The sequence below is a fragment of the Citrus sinensis genome, chromosome 5 (assembly GCF_022201045.2).
Source record: "Citrus sinensis cultivar Valencia sweet orange chromosome 5, DVS_A1.0, whole genome shotgun sequence".
Taxonomy (NCBI): Eukaryota; Viridiplantae; Streptophyta; class Magnoliopsida; order Sapindales; family Rutaceae; genus Citrus; species Citrus sinensis.
The window spans coordinates 29,793,391-29,812,489 of record NC_068560.1 but is presented as its reverse complement, the minus strand read 5'-3'; the positions used below and the strand labels follow the sequence as shown (position 1 = coordinate 29,812,489).

Below are 19,099 nucleotides of genomic sequence, written 5' to 3'. Positions count from 1 at the left end.
GAAGACGGAGTAAAAGAAGAGGTCAAAAGCAAAAACAAAAAAAAAAAAGATGCTTTTCAGTACTTTTGTATAATTTGTTTTTATTTTCTTTTAAAAAAATAATGAGTGTAAAATTTATTTTAGTTATGAAAATAAAAATATTGATTTCATCATTATTTATCCAAGGATATATTAAGATGTAAAAAATAAAAATTTAAAAGTTTAAAGTATGAAAATTATATACACTAGATAATGAGTATGTTATATGGGTGTTCAAAATAATTACATAATATTGACTTATAATAAATTGCCCTTAATAATAGTAATTCATATAATGGATATTTTTATAATAAAATTAGAGTGGTTAGAGTAATTTTTTGTGTAATCAGTCTTACCCAATTAACAATTGCATAATAATTTTTCCCATAATTGCATAGTACAAAACACATTAGTTCTTGATGTTAATTTTGGGAATTAAAAGTTTAAATATTTATGTTTACGTTTTGAAATGTTATAATGGACGAGGAATTTATTATTTTCTCAACTACCAGTTGATAAGCAACTAAAAGGTATTAAATTTGGATCTTAATTTCTTAACATGTGAATTATGTCTTTTTTAATTTGTGGATAAAAAAATAAAGGAAGCACTAATTGAAGAAATATGGGGAAATGTCTATTTAATTTTAATTATTATATTTTGAGGATTTTATATTTTTAAAAGTTCTAACTCGCATGGTTGTTGAGAGACAGAAATTTTGTGTATTTCTAATTTGCTTAAATGTAATTTAATTATAATTATCAATATTTTTAGGTTGGTGAAAGAAAATATAAACCATATTAAATTATTTTTAGCGTTTAACCGGGGAGCCCTTTTAGCTAACGCTTTCATCTCCAAATTCTCCAAAAAGAGCTAAACCCAAAACCCTAACATCTGAGAGTGAGTGAGCGGATACACAGATCGAAGAATGGCTTGGAGGCAAATATTCAACAACGCGGGGGCAAATTCGATGGTAGCAGTATCTGGGTTTTCTAGATTCTTCACCTCCAAAGCATCAAATCAATACATTGGTATCCCCATTCTATTTTCCGTTATTTTTGGATTTCTTTTTGTTGCTTTTATCTTTTGGTTGAATTGATAATTAAGTGAAAACTATTGGGTCTTCTGGGTTGTGTTGTTTAGGGTTTTTGTAAAAATGAGAAACTTTTTCAAGGAGCGGCTAGTGTTAAGATGTATAAGGCTGAGTTTGGCTTTGTTTGGTTAATGGGAAAATTTAGAAACATGAAAGAAGGGAAAGGGAAATTCTGGCTCTTTCTGGTTGTTTCAAGAAAATTTTGGGTTTCATAATTTGAGCTGTTTGAGTTTATCTAGAATGAGATTGAATCATATCTTTAATATTGCTTGTTTTGAATTTTGAAAAATATGTTAAAATGTCCCTATATTAAGCAAAGAGACAATTTTCTTATTGACTCTCAGGGACATCTCTTGGGTAAAGACTAGGAGCAATTAAGTAGTTGAAATACAGCTGATTGAGTTGAGGTATTGTCGTTAGATGTCCAAAATGGAATGTTGACTGTCCATTAAAGAAAAAAAAAGCCTTTTTTTGGTTCTTCGTTTAGTGATAACCACAACATGAGTTTCATAGTCTTTTAGAAAGCTGAAATTGGGATTTGAGAGAGTTATTGGTGCTTTTGCAGTCAAGGTTGGGATACCAGAGTTTCTGAATGGAATAGGGAAAGGAGTGGAAACCCATTCGGCGAAGCTTGAATCTGAGATAGGTGACTTTCAGAGATTGCTTGTAACCCGAACTCTTAAGCTCAAGAAACTTGGCATTCCTTGCAAGCATGTAAGCATTTCGAATTTTGCTGGTGCTTTTATTTCAATATATGTCCTGTTGTTTGTTTGGGGAAATGAAAGATACATTTATTGTTGGCAAGATTTGATAAATCTCATTATGTTATGAATATCAGATACACCTGATAACCAATATAGTCCACACAAACACAATTATTATTATTAGTACCTCATTCAAGTACATGGTTTCTCATGTATTGGATTTCAGCAGCTACTAATCTGCTACATCTAGATTAACTATAAGAAGTAGAATCCTTCCATAAATTATATGCATGGTTTTAGCTATAATGATAGTGGGCTAATTATCATTGTGTCCAGCTCTGAGCATAAACAACATCCAAATACTTGCAAATGTTTTAGGTTGTATATATGGAAGAGCGGGTTACATGTTGTATGCAATATTCTGAATTTCTGCTTGCTATCTGTCATATCCTGTATATGGTTATGAATTATCAAGGTTGGTTGCATTGTCAAGTTAAAATTCTGACATTCATATGCATTTACCATTGTACAAAGAAATAGTGGCACAAAGTGTATCTCAGGAATTTGAAAATATTATTAAGTTTTGAAGTATGCATGTCCTTTAGTTTTTACTCATGGTGAATATGAAACTTTTATTGTTTTTTGCTTCCAGAATTCCTTTTGTTACAACTTACAAGTTTTGACTTGTGTTTTCTTGTTTGCCAGAGGAAGCTGATACTGAAACACACCCACAAATATAGGCTGGGACTGTGGAGGCCAAGAGCTGCACCTGCGAAAGCCTAATAATTTTGAAAGAAACTAGTTCTTTGAGGACTCATATATGAATGTTCGCTTGCTTTCACTACTGGAAAATTCAGAATGAAATGTGGAACTTTCGAGTTTTTGCCTTTGATATATGTAATCTCACGTCATATGTACATTATAGAATTTAATGAACAAAATTTGGGTAGTTCAAAATATTTTTTTTTTTTTTTGTTTTGATTATAAAACTTAGTTTGAGAATTCACCGGGGGGTTGCTGTAAAATAAAAATTTTTCTAGCAAAACAGATTTGGGAGCTTGCAGAATCTGTTGTAATGGTTCCATGAATGGGCTGAACGGCGGAGTTGTAAAATGTGAACATAATTTCTCTAGTTCAAAAGATGTAAAGAAGATTGTTGTCTGTTGAAGTGCCATTCAGTTGATTGATGATAAAATTGTGTCAGATGTTATGCGTTGTTCCCATACGATACACGGATACAAAATGGCTAATAGAAAAATTCCAAATGCCACTCCATCTCAAGATTAAAAACATTTATGTATCTTTTGAATTTCAGATTTATCAGTTCATTCAGTCCTCTTTTCATCGCTTGCAATTTGTAAGAACAGCACTAAAAGGCCTGTGTTTCAAGTGACATTATAACACCACTTCACCTCCAAGATTGCCCAGCAATGTCAGTACTCAATCGCAATGGACATGATAGTAGTAAAAGATATCCAACACAAAGTAGCTTGAAATTTAGCAGAATTTAGATCCGTTTGCGGTAGCTGCCCCAAACAGGTCCTTTATTATAATCAAAACCACGGTATCTTCCATAATATTTAAAAAGTGAAGGAATAAATAAACTAGTACGCAGCTCATTCAGCAATGTTACAAAACCTGATTTTGCTTGAAGTATTTACAAAAGTTAACTGATGAAATGGCAAGTCAGCTTATTCAACAAAGCTGCTATCCAAGCAATTGGAACTCCACACACCCCCCAACCAACCCCCCACACCCCCCCCCCCCCCCCCCCCAACAACAAAAAAAAAGAAGGGTCGCCAACCAGAGTAAGGATATCCATGCACTGAACTTGACACGTACCACATCATATACGTGAACCCAAGATGCCTGTAAGTTAGAAAATATAAAAAATTTGACATACACATGTGATGGAAAACCATAAGAAAATTGTAGTAGCAAGAGAGACTAGAATACAGCTTAACACACACGCACGGGAAAAAAAAAAAAAAAGCAATTTAGCATAAATATTTGGACTGCATGTCAGCTGTTCCATTGAACCCTCTATAATTTGGTTGCTTATTTCCTTATATTTGCTTTGGTTGAAATTAAACCGTAAAAAAGAACTTTCTTATAAAAGAAAATCACATAAATTTCAGATTTTGGTCCGATGCTGTCTGATATTGTTTTTATAGTTTATCTCAAAAGAATGTGATCACATTAGGTAAAGATACAAAGTTAACTACAGAGCAGCAAAAATATATGGAACTCTCTATTAAGTTATGAAGAAGTATCAAAACGGCAAAACCTTCTTGTAGGATAAGATTAAATCTGCAAGCATATAACTAACATTGCTAGCCTAAACAGAGAAACAATGAGATAACAACAACATAAGAAACCATAGAAACAGTCTAATTACCTTGGAAGATTATCACGTAGCAGAATAAAATGGTTATGATCATTGCAAAAAAGCTAACCACTGGTGATGACACCTTATCAACCCTCTTTTTCTTCAATTCTTTCATTTGTCGAATCCTTGCATACTTCAGTCTCGCAAGCTCAGAAATTTCTCTGCACAGTTTTATATCAGCCTCATCAAACGACAGGGTTCCAGGAGGCCTAGGTGGTTTAGGAGGCTTCTTAGAGCTTGATTTCCCTTTCTCCGCCACCATTTTCTTCTTCACAAGACTTGCTGCCTCCTCTCCTAGCTCGTCCACGTATATCTCCACATTCTCACCAGAATGTAAGACATTCTTGCATGCAGTTAACAGATTATCATCTTTTACTAATCCTTTTGAACCCCTAACCATATTCCACTCCCAATCGACCATTTTATTTGAATGTTGACCAATACAACTTTGCCCTTTATTTTGGTCATCTCGCCTTCTAATCTCACCATATTCCAAATCAGCATCTGAATTACTCTCCCTTGAATCCATATGACCCATCACATGCCTAATCTATTCAATTTTTGCTTTCACCCTCCAAAATGATGTATATATCTAAAGCCACAGAAAATTTCTCTAACCCATCACACCAAATGAAAATCTTGTTTTGAGACAATTCTCTCCACTGAAACAGTCAATGCCATGAAGTTAAATGATACCACTGCGCGCCTAACCTTCTAATATCAAACAGAATAACTTTAACATCGTACAAAGAAAGCCCGCAAAAGAATGTTCAATTAATCCATCACATCACATCAATGAAAATAAAGATCAAGTTCTTGCTTGTCTTCGCAATAAACTCAACAATCTCAGGCAAGAAACCACCTTTTCCCACTTTCTGATTTTCAAAAATATAGCTAAACACCACTTCCATAATTCCATTATCCAATTATATTCCAATTATAAATGCCACCAGCCTCATCAACTTGAAAAAAATAAACAATTATCTTCGTTTCTTCATATTTCTTCCTCCTACATTGGATATAACCAAAAGGAAAACTTCAAAAAAAAAAAAATCATATACAGAAACCTAAACAATGTAATTGATCAGGAAAACGCTTTTAAGAACTTATTAGCCCAATTCAAATACGTGATTTTGCAAAAGCAAACAAAACATTATTCTAAGAAACAACAGAAAAAACAGAATTTAAAAGGTAAAGTTTTCATTTTCGAAATAGCAGGGGAGAAATGAAAAACACGACCTTAACTCGCGCGTAATTAAATCAACGTCGCTCGGCTGAGATCAATTTACCATTTTGGGACAAACCAGAAAATAAAAACGAAAACTGTGAAACTATATATTAGATTACAAAGAAAAAAACAACTTTTTTGAAGCTTTCTTTTGTTTTCTATACATGGATTTTCTCGGGAAACGAACAGAAAAGTGAAAAATGGAAATGAAATCATAATGCACGTACCGTTCATTGCCGAGAGAAAATTCCGAGAGAGAGAGAGAGGGAGAGAGCAGAAGTCTGAAAAGTGGAAACAGAGAGGCAAAACAAAAATGCCAATTCTTGTACGCATTGTCGTTTATAATTTATCTGTTTGACCGCTTTGTCGTACTTTGTACTTATTTAATTCATCTCCCTCAATTTAGAAGTTTCATAGTAGGCCAAATAGACTTTCAAACCTTATTTGTGGCTGCATTCGAAAATGCAAAAATAAAAAATCATTTGTGGGTGAAAATTTACATACACAAATAAATTAATCAATTAATTATTTAAATTTAGCTTGATGGCAATCAAATCCTCTCCTTAAAAGAGAGATTCGAATTTCATATGACCTTCTTAAATTTATTTTTCAATTAACGCCCCAATTAAATCAAAATATTAATTCTGTTACTATCTTTTTTTGGAATTTTTCATTTACATACTTTATCAGGTGGATGTTTATTTACTAACTGTGCATTAATTTTATTTTTTATGAAGTACATCATAAATTTTCCACAGTAGCAAATATTTTTTTATAATAAAGAGGTGATTTTTTTCATTTTCTTTTTCCCTTATTCATAAAGGATGATAGCTATCAATAATCAAAATGACATGTGCTGAAAAACCCACACATTCCTCCATATGTAGAAGTTTGATCAAGAATTCCACCTTGATTCCCCCAACCCAAAAAATAGTGTCATAACAAGTGCAATTATCAGCAACTTTATATATTATTATTTTTTTAAAAATTTTGACCACGAGGTGACCTGGGGATGGCCCAAACTGTAGGAGGCACTTTTAAGCCCGTACCACAACCCAGACTAGAAGTCTCTGCTCGAACCGAGAGGCACAGGTTCTCCCAACAAATGCGACTTTCCTGCGACTCGAACTGGGGAGCAAACCCAGTCAAACCACTTAAAGGGACTCCATTGTCAGTAGAGCCAACACTTTGTTGGTATCAGCAACTTTATTTTTAATATCCTCCAAAGTGCCCCCATCATCTACATTATCAACCTCTTGCTAATTATGAAACCTTTCGGCTACTTACTAATAAACATACACAAATTTTGAAAGATTCATATATAGGATTTTAACTTATATAAATAATTATTTATAAGTGACCTTTTAACTCCCCTATTGATTGTTATTTCTTAAAATACCCAGATTAATCGATGAAATACATATTCAAATATTAGAATAATCCATATTTCCATAAAATTTTACTCTAAACAAATATTTCTTTTTAGATTGCATACAAATGCTAAAATATTAAATTTATCTTAATTTTTTATTATATAATTTCTATATTCATAACTCTAAACTCTTATAATTTTCTCAAAATTTTTTTAATAAATTTCATAAATTTGTGAAATAGGGTGGGTGTAAAAAGTTTGTTAAAAGAATAATTTATCTAATATCTATGTGTTTGATTGAATTTTTATTCAATACAAGAAATGAATTAATTTGTATTAGGTAATTAGAATAACTTTAATTAAAATGAGGTTTTATAAGAAATTTTGAGGGGTGTCAAAACACATACTCTTAATTATTTGATGATTACTATTGTGCTGGTTACAAAATTACCACCTAAACTAGTTATATGTGATAAAGTAATTTGACAATCCAAATGCATACAATTACCACTGTTACAATCTAGTCGCTCCCACCACAATATAAACATGTTTTGTGGGAATGAAAAATCTCAACCACCACTGAACACTCATTTTTGTCTTCTATTATTACTTGAACTCAAGTAATCTGAAGCAACTGTTATGTTGATATTATTCTAATGTTGTTTACTTGTTTGCATAGTTTTGATGACTGATATGAATAAAGCAAACAAAAAATGAGTTTAAAACTAGATGAGTTGTGTCGTTTAGGTTTACTTTTGTTAGGGAGGTTGTACATGATGAGTGTAAAGAGAAATTCCTTTTAATTGAAGTATTATATTGTCAGCTATAGTAATGTTATGTTATGGGTATTTTAATAATAAAAAATTAATTAAAATGTGGATGAAAAGAGTATTTTTATGGGTTCAAATAATCTCACTTATTTTTTTTTATAAAAAATTATATTTTAAAAAATAACATTTTCAATTAATTACTTTTTAGGACAATTTAATGTATTATACTCCAAAAGGTTAATGAGAAGATAACAAAAGGTTTGACGAAGAAGAGACTGTAGGAGTTAAAGAAGTAGGTATCTAATAAGTTTATGGGAATTAACACCTATTTATTTGTGAGGAATATTTTGTGTGTAAAAGAACATCAAAATTTTTTATTTAGGTTTGATTATGGATTATTTTGGCATTAGTGATCAGAGTGTGTAAAGTAATTATTAATTTTTAAAATTTATTAAATAGATGTACAAAGTAAGGGATATTCAAAGTATTTCTTAGGGTGTAAATAGTCTCACTACATAGTTTATATACACTTTTTGGACAAAAAGTTTCACTAACATACATAAATAAATAAAATTAACTTGAATATAGAAATTTTGATTAGTTAGCAAATTAAGTTGAGGCAATCGATCACAGTCAAATAAGTGAATGGGATTAACATTTGATGAACAAAAGTACCGAATAAAACTATATACTGAGACTCTGCAAAATATGTGAAATATACAATACCAATATTACATCCACCTAATTAACAAAAATATTGAATGTTCTATTCCAACTTTCCTGGCCACATATGTTAATCCAGAGGTTAGGGTCTTAAGAACCCTAGCATCCAAATTCCAAATTGCCTACTTCAACACCATAACAACATTTTGGACCATTAGCAGCACTTTCTATTTCTAGTCCTTCACGAGTCAAATTTATTTTACTACAAGCAGCACTACGTTGATACTCCAGAACATGATAATCAAATATTAATTCTTTTTTGAGCTAAAACATTCTTGTGACTGGTGTGAAGGAAATTTAACACACACTGCTCTATCAAACAATCAACCCCAAAGTAAAATTATCAGTTAAATCTCTATAGTAGCCTGGCCAGAAACTGAGCTTCAGTTCTGATTCTCGTGTGAATCAACTACCGAATCAGTTAGCCACAGTCGCTTCTTGTGCAGATGCCCTTAATCTCATCACCTTTAATTCTTCGGTAAGCACCTCCATTGAATCCGAAACTTCAGCCTTGTACACATAGAACTTTGCCACAACCAAGAAGAAAACAAAGTTCAAGACATTCAATATTGCGAAAAAGGCATAGTAATAGTCCAAATGACAAACATTAAGGTTGTTCAGAATCCACCCTTTGTGGCCATGCCTTTTGGTTATGTCAGAAACCGTTGAAAGCAGAAAGCTACTAAGGAAATTTCCAACTCCTAAAGTAGTCATTGAATAAGAAGTTCCAAGACTCTTCATGCTCTCTGGTGCCTGATCATAAAAGAACTCAATCTTGGCTACCTCCAAGAATGCATCGGCTGTTCCCATAAGCACAAATTGAGGAAGCATAATGAATATTGTTAAAGGAACTTGCTGTCCTTTTTCAACTATACCATGGTCCTTGGCCACACTTAGTCTATATCTCTCTGTAAAAGAAGCAATAACCATAATTATAATATGAATGACTAGGCCAATTCCCATTCTTTGAAGAAGAGTGATCCCTCTAGGATTCTTAGTCCACCTTCGCGTAATCCTGACAAAGCATCGGTCATATAAGACGACACAAACAAGCATTGATAAGGTTACAAATCCTGTTAAACTTGCGGGGGGGATCTTGAAGCTGCTACCAATAGCTCTATCAAGGGTAGTGCCTTGCTTTACAAAAAGGGTGTTGATTTGAGCAAGCATTGTGCTGGGAACAAACGTGGCAACCAAGATTGGGATCATTGCTAACATTTGCGTGGTTTCCTCTACTTGAGACACTGAGCACAGGATCCATGGATTTGTTGCACCTGTTTTGACTGCAGCTTTGTTAAAGAACCTGCACGCAAGAACAAACAAGAAGACACAATTAAACAAAATGTGCATGTGAGCCTGCCATATATTCAATGGGACCAAAAAGTAAATAAATAAATAAAAATATGCAACTAAGACACTAACCTCAAATTTTGGGTGGAACCAATCCTGTACTTCCCTTTTTGTGTATAATATTCCAAGTCAAGTTCATACAGTTCTTGGGGGTCAGTAGGGAGAGGCACATTCATTTTTCTTATGGCAGCTACAATGACCTTTGCCATTCTTGTGAATGGGCTTCCTGCGGGCTTCTTGTGCCTATAGAAGGGTGTGCCCGCCAAGAAAATCGCAATGGCTATAGCAAGACCTAGTGCAGGAAGCCCATAACCCAAGACCCAGCCCACATCCTCTTGTATGTAGACAAGCACTGTATTGCCTAAGAGTGTCGCAAAAAAGATATTGAACATCCACCAGTTGAAGAAGGAGAGCTTATGGGCCTTCTCCTTGGGCTCAAATTCATCGAATTGGTCCGCGGCGATCGTCAAGATGTTGGGCTTGGTTCCTCCGGTTCCCACAACCAGCGTGTAGAGTGCAACAAAGAAGGTACCTAATTGTAATGTTGAAGCCTTCCTGCAGTCTTGACTGTTAATATCATTGCATGGAGGAGGTTTCAACCCAGATAATGACACTGATAGTGCTAGTACAATCATCCCCTGTAACCAGGAAAAAGAAAATATAAAATTAAAAAATCGTTAAAAAGGATACAGACAAAATTTATATATACGCTTCTCTGTCTGTCTTTAACAGGTCAACAAAAGAGCAATTAAACCATGTGCTCCGATCTTTAAAATTATGGTGAAATTTTGTCATGTATCCTGGTATTATCATTAATTTATATCAGACACCGACAACCCGACATCGTATGGCTTACTGATTAAATATCATGAGAGGATTGCATGTTTAAAAAAAAAACCTAAATTATCTTATAAATTAATTAAATAATCGCTGAACATAATGAATAAACATACATACCATGAGGTTAAAAAAAGAAGCAATGATGAAGGTCCAGTAGCGGCCGAGATAGGCCTCGGCAACACCAGCGCCAAAAATTGGAGTGACCCAAATGGTGCCACCCCAGTTGGTGACGTTGTTCGCTGACTTCACAGTGCCGTGATGCAGCTTGTCTGTCAAATACATCACCAAATTTGACGATATCCCATGATAGGCCATACGTTCAAACACCTCGTATACTGCAAATAACGACAGCAAGCCAAAAAGTAGCCAATAAAAGATTTATAAAACAGTTGGGAATTGAACAGTTTTGTTAAATATCTCCTAGAAAGTAACGTGACTACAAGTCGTGATTTGATTTGGAGAGATGGATGGAAAAGGACCGCTTTTTGGTAACCACTCGTGGGGTCCTTGACAACTCCAAGTTTTTGAGCTATGACTACAAGTCGTGATTTGATTTGGAGAGATGGATGGAAAAGGACCGCTTTTTGGTAACCACTCGTGGGGTCCTTGACAACTCCAAGTTTTTGAGCTATGTCTGATTAAGGCTTACTTTTACAGTTTAAAGATTCACTAAAATCTCTGGAACTGGTACAAGAAATCTGAAGTTCGAAGCTCGCTTATGCACACGAGGAGGAGGAAAAAGAAAAAAGGGTTCCAAGGAAATATAGAATATGGAACAAAGGCATGCATATGCGATTGCAAGGTGAGACAAAAGTGTCGTAAAAGAAACGAGCAAGCAAAACGGCTGGCTGAATCCTGAACGGCCATGAACAGAAATAATAACAACTCATACACTTATGTAGGATTAAACCGAGAGAAGTTCAAATATTGTACCAACAACAAAGGAGCAAGCTCTCCATCCACCACGCTTGGATCTGCGAACAGGGTTGCCTTTGAGGTCCACGGTGCCATCTTGTGTATAATCGTCTATATTTCCTTCTTCACCACTCATTTTTTTATTTAATTATTGTCTCCTCCTTTTCTTTTCTTCTTGTTCGTCAGTTTAAGTTAAGAGTGTCCATAGATGTATAATATCGTCAAATTTATAGCCACTCAATTTCCCTTCGCCGGGAAGATAATTAGTAAATTTACCCACATGCCGTCACCATTCTTCCTCCGACATTTTTTTTCCTTGGGGGTGGAGGGGGAGGTTAGGTTAGGTGGATAAGAATTCGTCGTTGACTAAAACATTCAACCAACAATACTTGGATCGGCATACATTCTGAATGGGTCACTAATAGAGTGATGGTTAGTAGATAATAATATACATGTAAGAGTTATTAAATTTTAAATATACTTCAGCAAAAATTCAAGCAAAATTTCAGATTAATAAAGGATATCGATTCATATTAATGAGATGCTTTTTAAAAAATTAAAAAAAAATGATTATAGGAAAACTTAATGAAAAGAAAAACTAGTATGACATTGTTTCAATATAATCATTTAATAAAATAAAGATTAATATCAGATTATTCCCCTCATAAATTGATTATTTTTAATTCACCTTCCTTATTTTTTTAAAACTTTAATATATCTGTTTTATTTTATTAACAATACAAAATAATTTTGTCGACTGCTCCCATATTATCAAATTCATGATAAGAATAATGTGAAATTTGCCAATAAATTATTTCATTTTTTGCCATATCACTATCTTATGAATTATTTCTACACCAACACCGTAAGTACCAAAAATTTGCACAACGTTATCTATAACTAAGATCACAATTATTTCCATTATCTTATTAATTTGTTATTTAATCTCTAAATTTGGACCACATGAATGAGGATTATTTTATGTCTTTTTTTTTTTTTCTAAATAAACTAATATCAACGCCAAGTATTATGAATGAGGATTACGTCCCGAATTATATTATCTCGCTTCTCACGTACGATCTTTGACTCTTGAATGATCGTGTTGCCTTGTTTTTCCACGACTCTTTCACTCTTCTTTCGACTAGTAAAGTCGTAAGAAACAGCAACGGCTTCTAGACTTCTAGTTCAATGAGAATGGTAAACATGGACCAACGAAGATGCAATTGAAATTGAGATTTTCCATTAAAAATAGAAAAAAAAAACGAGGAGATCATACGAGGAGAAGGAAAAAGGAAAGGGTTATGTGTTTCAACTCTCTCTCTCTCTCTTTTGACTAAAAAATTTCAACGAACATGTACTTGGATTATCAATTCATGATAAGAATAATGTGAAAATTTGCCAATAAATTATTTCATTTATTGCCATATCACTGTCATGCTGAGGAAAATGAAATCGTGTTATGAAAGCAAACTTTGTTTTCTTTAAATTTATAAAAATGTCCTACTAGAGTTTTAAAATTGCAAAATATGTCCCAATTGATTTGAAAAGTTTCGAAATTGCCCCTAATCTAAATGCACAATTCTTATGAGTTAGTTATTTTGGATTTTAGTTTAATGTTAACTCACTTTACAAATTAAAAAAAAAAAGAGAGATTTCAAGAAATGGCAGATTTATTCACTTTATCAATAACTCATAAGGGATTTGCCTTTTTTATTTTTTTCCTACGGATTAGAGCAAAAACAATTCTTGAATGAGGTATTCAACTCCACATCCAGATCATGAATGTTTGGAATCCATATTATGCAAGGAGACATTGCTTTTGCTAATTCGAATTGAAGGGTGATATAAAATCGGTCTATTTCCGACATCATATTGATAGTTAATGCATTCATCATAGTTAGAAGCTCCAGCTCTGTATCAATGTCACGATCAATATCGTCACTATCATCATCGATATCATCAATAAGAAAACCTTTAGGCTTGTTATCCAGGAACTTGTTCAGAAATACTGTAATGAAAGGTGCTCTTATATCCGAATCCAAATAATGAATTAAAACACATTTTTTTATCAAAAAATAGAATCAACCTACACTTTTTTATCTCTAAAAATGGAATCGACATACACTTTTTTTATCCCAAAAACTAGATCTTGAGGAGGTGGTCTTGGATTATCGCCTTGACACTCGATATTCTTATAATAGTGAGGATATTAAGTCTCTCTTTAATCCCTTTGCTGACGCTAGGATCCTTCAAGTATCCACTTCTGCTCTCAAGGTTGATTAATTTCCTTTCCTTTCTATTAACTCTTTAATTCGAATTGATTTATTTTCTACATCTTCAGGCGCCCGCATTTTAAAGAATTTGAGATTTCATACTAGCTCAATTTAATGCCTTTATAATGTTGTAAACTATTGGAATATTATTTCATGCCAATATAAAAGTACTTAACACCAGTGTGAAGTCTCATATTCACACAAAAAATTATTGTTGGCGCCGGCATATTAAAACACATTTTTATATCAAAAAATAGAATCAACCTACACTTTTTTATCTCTAAAAATGGAATCGACATACACTTTTTTTATCCCAAAAACTAGAATCAACCTATGTTTATCATAGATTATGAGATGTGGCATTTGTGACGCAAATTATGGCGCAATGTAATTAATTGTGTTTAAAAATTTATAAAAATTGATCGTGTTCACTATTTGAATATTTTATTTTCATATCAGATGTAGATTACATCACATAATGAACATTTTCATTTTATTTTATTCCAAAAAATAGAATCAACCTATGTTTATCATACATTATTAGAAACCATTGAAAGCAGGAAGCTGCGGATGCACGAATTATATTATTTCACAGAATCTTTGGCTCTTGGATGATTGTGTGCGTCGCCTTGATTTTCCACGACTCTTTCACTCTTCTTTTGACTAGTAAAGTCGTAAGAAACAGCAGGGGCTTCTAGTTGAATGAGAAAGGTAAACGCGGGCCAACAAAGATGCAATTGAAATTGAGATTTTCCATTAAAAATAGAAAAAGAAAAAAGAAAAAGTGAATACATACATTATTTGTAAAAGTATTCCGAACTCTGGCATCAATTATTTGAAATTGTTGTGATGCTTGTTTGTTCAAACGAGCTAAATATCCGGGTCTAGAATGGATTGGATAGATTTAGAAATATTTAAAAGAAAATTAACTTTTATAATACACATGAAAATACTCAAATCCTCAATCCAACCCCAAAAACAAGGTGAGGAGGTTCCCATTGCTGCCAAGAAATGGTTGCAGAATTTTGTATTTCAATTGATGTGATATAAATTATAAAATTACCATATCAATAACACAATATAACTATTATGTATGATTTTTTTTTAATTTTAGATATTTTTATTCAGAATTTGATGATACATTTTCAACGTTCAAAATGCGGGAGAGAATAACACAGTAGAACACCGCGTGAAACAATTTGTATTAAAATTATGATATGAACAGAATTTTCAAAATTCAAAACGGGGCATTTTAGGTATTATGATATGAATATATTTTGATTGTACCAACTGGCTGCATTATTTAGTCCTTAAAAAGTGAATACATACATAATTTGTAAAAGTATTTTGGCAACAACTATTTAAAATTGTTGTGAATGTTCATTAGTTCAAATGATAAATCTTTTAAATGGAGATAAGAGGTTCGAAGTTTGAATCTGATTATTTATAATTTTTATATTTAATTTATGATGCCATCATAATCTTATACTAGTTGTTAAAAACAATGGCAATTTAGGTTTATTTTTTTTGTTATTTGAGATTTATGGTGATCATATTCTATTTGATTGTACCAATGGCTGCATTATTTAGTCCTTCAAAATTTTGATTTATAATCTATCAAATTCTGGTGACCTGTCACCACATTAGGCTGAAAGCAATTTTAGTTTTTTATGAATACTTTTTTTTTTTCTAGATTTTGGATTTAAAAAGTGCTAATAAAGAGATCACATCCATATGTGAACATAAAGCACTTTTTTTATATAAAAAAATTAGAATCAACCCATACTTTTTTATCCCAAAAAATAGAATCAACCTATGTTTATCATAGATTATGAGATGTGCCATTTGTGACGCAAATGATGGTGTAATGTAATTAATCACGTTTAAAAATCTATAAAAATTGATTGTATTCACTATTTGAATATTTTATTTTCATATCAGATTTAAATTATATCACATAATGAGCGTTTTCATTTTATTTTAAAGGGAAAAAATAATACTAAACATCCGAAAACTTCCACTAGAATATTCATTTCAAAATAAGTTGTGGTACTCGTCAAGCGTTGACTAATCTTTCACAGTTTTTAAAGTAATTTATTTTAATATTTAATGATTTGCATGATCCTTGCTACGTACCTCGTATATAGAGTACGATGAATATTTTTCTAGATAAGCACTAGTGTTTATTTCAACTTTTGGACCAATTAAATGAATTAAAACCGGATTGATGCTCCTGATGGATTTGGATCGAGTTCAAGTTTCAAAATTCTTCCGAAACAATTTTTAGTCGGTAGATCATGAATGCTAGCCAATGATATTTTATTCTACCAAGTTGATTACGTTTCTAGAAATATGTTAAAAGATCAAACCAACCATTTTACTTAGAATAAAGCTTGAGTACCAACATTTGAGTCCAATAGTCCAATATTAAATGTCACTCATTTATTAAATAATAAATATAAAATTAGTTATTACTCTATTATATCATCAATAGATGAATGTCACATCAATTCTGATTTAAATCAACACTCAAATATTAATATTCTTAACATTACTGTTTTATTTATTTAAAGGGAAGAAAAATTTAAACAATACAAATAATGATACATACGTAAATACACACACACACACACACACACACATATATATATATATGAGTGCTGCTTATTGTCTGGAAGGGCAAGAGCGCGAGCTAGTGGGGAGAAAAACGGCATTACTGTGTGCCGTTTCTCTTGCGCTCTAGACACTTAGCATTTTTGTGTGTGTATATATAATTATCTAGTGAAGGCACCCTTACTAGTTAGCACCTGGCCTTTATCTCCCCACTTTCTTCATTTAATGACCCACCAAGCCCGCCGGAATTCTCTCATGAGAACCCTTGTTGGCCAAGTACGTAAACATTTACAATTTGCATATATGCATGTGCATGCACGTACGAGGAGTCATTTATGTTTCCTCATCTTATTGTCTTGCATGCGAGAATTAAATTAATTCTTCTATACCACTGTTGTACATACAACCAATCGACAGGGTTAAGCACAACAATATCCCGCCAAATTGGAGAATCTCTATATTCTAATAAAATCTATTAAATTTCTCCCTATAATTTATAATTTCTTTTCTTGTAAGTCAAAAGTCTTTGTCATCTGTCGCTTTTAATGAAATTTCCGGCTCCGTCCTAACCATTGTCATCTTTTCATGCTTAAACAGATGGGACGGCGAGCGGAGACGACAATTCTTCCACTAGAGCTGCTTCGGCATCTAAAACCATCAGAATTCAATGATGGACACGAGTACCATCTATGGCAGAGGCGCCAACTCAAAATCCTCGAAGCCGGTCTCCTCCAACACCCATCAGTCCCAATAGACAAATCCAACACTTTCGCTATACGTCTTCTTGAAATCGTCCGCGCAAGTGAGACAAAACCTATAGACACCGGCAAGAATTCGGACACAATGCGAGCATTATGCAACAGCGTCGTTTCTTTATCTTGGAGAATCGCCAATGGCACTCCCACCGATGTTTGCCACTGGGCTGATGGCTTTCCCCTCAATGTCCACCTCCACATAGATCTGCTTCAATCCATATTCGATTTCAGAGACGAGACATTAGTCCTTGATGAGGTTGATGAGCTTTTGGAGCTGATGAAGAAGACATGGTCGACCCTGGGGATCAATCGGCCAATACACAATATGTCTGTTTCACATGGGTTTTGTTTCAACAATACGTTGGGACTTCTCTGTCGGAGCCTGATCTTTTATGCGCGGCGCATACTATATTAGCGGAGTTGGCTAATGATGCTAAGAAGCCGGATAGAGAGGCGATTTATGTGAGAATGTTGGCGTCCGTTCTGGCCTCGATGCAAGGGTGGGCAGAGAAAAGGTTGCTTAGGTATCATGATTATTTTCATAGAGGCACCGTTGGGCAAATTGAGAACCTTCTTCCTTTAGCTTTATTGGCATCGAAGATTTTGGGTGAAGATGTTAGCATTACTGAAGGTGGGCTTGAGAGAGGAGATACAAAAGTGGTGATGGATTCAACCGGCGATCGTGTTGATATCATTATATTCGTTCCTCGGTGAAAAATGCCTTCACTAATGTAACCCAACGCTAATGAGTTCAGGGGGTTATTATATTTGCTTTTGATTCTTGTTAGAATATGTTCTTTATGTTTGCATTGCTTGTGTCTTTGATTGCAGCAGATTATTGAGAATGGGAACTTGAGGACTGAAGATAGCGATGGGAACGATTTAGGGGAAACAGGAGCTTTACTTCAACTGGCTAAAGAAGCAGAGGATTTGGCATTGAGAGAGAGGGAACGTTTTAGTCCAGTACTTAAGAGATGGCACTCGATTGCAGCTGGGGTTGCGACTGTCACATTCCACCAATGCTATGGGGCAGTGTTGAAGCAGTATCTGTCTGAGACGGGGACACTTAAAAATGATACAGTTGATGTGCTGCAAAGAGCTGGAAAGCTTGAAAAAGTTTTAGTCCAAATGGTGGTTGAAGACTCTGCTGGGTGTGATGATGGAGGCAAAGGCATTGTCAGAGAGATGATTCCATATGAAGTTGATTCGATCATATTAAGACAATTGAGATTGTGGATTCAAGAGAGAATAAATAAAGGGAAGGAATGTTATCTGAGAGCTAAAGAATCAGAAGTACGTGCTTAATTTTACGCATGAAGAAAGATTCAAAATGAAATTTTATTTGTTTGTGACGATAGTTAGTTCATTACAATTTGTATTTGCACACATGGAATCCCAAGTCCAAATCTGAGCCGTACGCGCAGTCAGCTGTGGAGCTAATGAGAAATGCCAAGGATACTTTGGATGATTTCTTTGAAATTCCAATAGGAATTACCGATGATTTGGTTCATGATCTTGCTGATGGGTTACAACAACTCTTCAGAGAATATACAACCTTTGTTGCGTCATGTGGTAAGAAGCAATCTCTAAAATATCAAAGGGGGGTTACTTCAGTTCAAACCGTAAGATTTCTTATGTCTTCGTGTTATTTTTCCAAGAGCAAGACTGTTAGTGAATTGGATGAAGCTGGAGCAGAGCATGATGTTGCTGTATAGCTAGAGCAGAGCATGCTGTTGCTGTGTAGCTGGTTGTAGCATATCAACTCACTGAGCTGACCTGTCAAAGTTAGTTAGCTGGTTGAGCTGATGTGTAAAATTAGTTATGCAGCAAATGGTTATGTGATGTAACAAACTCGTGCGTGTGGAGCAGGTTGTAGCTTAGTATAAATGTCAATCTGTATTCATTAAGTTGATTAACTTGAAAATAATAAAAAGGTTCTAAAGAGTTCTCTTTCATTTTCTTTTATTTTCTTGCTTGCCAAACACTATAGAACTAAGTTTCTTTCATGGTATCAGAGCCATAAATGGCAAATACAATTCAAAACAACAACTCTTTTAG

The 19,099-nt window shown here is 33.7% G+C and overlaps 3 protein-coding genes and 1 pseudogene across 5 annotated transcripts; 2 read left to right on the top strand and 2 right to left on the bottom strand.

Moving 5' to 3' along the window:
• Positions 1-817: 817 nt before the first annotated feature.
• On the top strand, positions 818-2,772 carry LOC102628713 (uncharacterized). Its single transcript, XM_006472161.4, has 3 exons — positions 818-1,047; positions 1,675-1,823; positions 2,519-2,772. The coding sequence occupies exons 1-3, from the start codon at positions 945-947 to the stop codon at positions 2,594-2,596; spliced, it is 330 nt and encodes a 109-aa protein (XP_006472224.2). The 5' UTR covers positions 818-944; the 3' UTR covers positions 2,597-2,772.
• Positions 2,773-3,315: 543 nt separating this feature from the next.
• LOC102628410 (hypothetical protein) lies at positions 3,316-5,821 on the bottom strand. Of its 3 annotated transcripts, none has more exons than XM_006472160.4 (3): positions 5,658-5,821; positions 4,212-5,211; positions 3,316-3,682 (listed from the first exon to the last, which is right to left on the bottom strand). In XM_006472160.4, exons 2-3 carry the CDS (start codon positions 4,738-4,740, stop codon positions 3,660-3,662), a joined length of 552 nt encoding a protein of 183 aa, XP_006472223.2. In that variant the 5' UTR covers positions 4,741-5,211; positions 5,658-5,821; the 3' UTR covers positions 3,316-3,659. The 3 variants fall into 3 exon arrangements, with proteins under 3 accessions (XP_006472223.2, XP_024951731.2, XP_015384057.2); XM_025095963.2 differs by having other exon boundaries at positions 4,212-4,913; XM_015528571.3 differs by having other exon boundaries at positions 4,212-4,864.
• Positions 5,822-8,491: 2,670 nt separating this feature from the next.
• On the bottom strand, positions 8,492-11,634 carry LOC102609552 (protein NRT1/ PTR FAMILY 5.2-like). Its single transcript, XM_052442582.1, has 4 exons — positions 11,419-11,634; positions 10,603-10,820; positions 9,718-10,283; positions 8,492-9,598 (listed from the first exon to the last, which is right to left on the bottom strand). Exons 1-4 carry the CDS (start codon positions 11,534-11,536, stop codon positions 8,713-8,715), a joined length of 1,788 nt encoding a protein of 595 aa, XP_052298542.1. The 5' UTR covers positions 11,537-11,634; the 3' UTR covers positions 8,492-8,712.
• A 5,182-nt stretch (positions 11,635-16,816) lies between these two features.
• LOC102609273 (protein unc-13 homolog) lies at positions 16,817-18,608 on the top strand (annotated as a pseudogene).
• Positions 18,609-19,099: the final 491 nt, after the last annotated feature.

Excerpts from the sequence above, each read along its gene's own strand:
- LOC102628713 (XM_006472161.4), top strand. The coding sequence starts at position 945 with ATGGCTTGGAGGCAAATATTCAACAACGCGGGGGCAAATTCGATGGTA. Across the intron at positions 1,048-1,674 it reads AGCATCAAATCAATACATTG|TCAAGGTTGGGATACCAGAG; the intron begins GTATCCCCATTC and ends GTGCTTTTGCAG. Across the intron at positions 1,824-2,518 it reads TTGGCATTCCTTGCAAGCAT|AGGAAGCTGATACTGAAACA; the intron begins GTAAGCATTTCG and ends CTTGTTTGCCAG.
- LOC102628410 (XM_006472160.4), bottom strand. The coding sequence starts at position 4,740 with ATGGGTCATATGGATTCAAGGGAGAGTAATTCAGATGCTGATTTGGAA. Across the intron at positions 3,683-4,211 it reads CTACGTGATAATCTTCCAAG|GCATCTTGGGTTCACGTATA; the intron begins GTAATTAGACTG and ends TCTAACTTACAG.
- LOC102609552 (XM_052442582.1), bottom strand. The coding sequence starts at position 11,536 with ATGAGTGGTGAAGAAGGAAATATAGACGATTATACACAAGATGGCACC. Across the intron at positions 10,821-11,418 it reads AGCTTGCTCCTTTGTTGTTG|TATACGAGGTGTTTGAACGT; the intron begins GTACAATATTTG and ends CGTTATTTGCAG. Across the intron at positions 9,599-9,717 it reads GGTTCCACCCAAAATTTGAG|GTTCTTTAACAAAGCTGCAG; the intron begins GTTAGTGTCTTA and ends TCTTGCGTGCAG.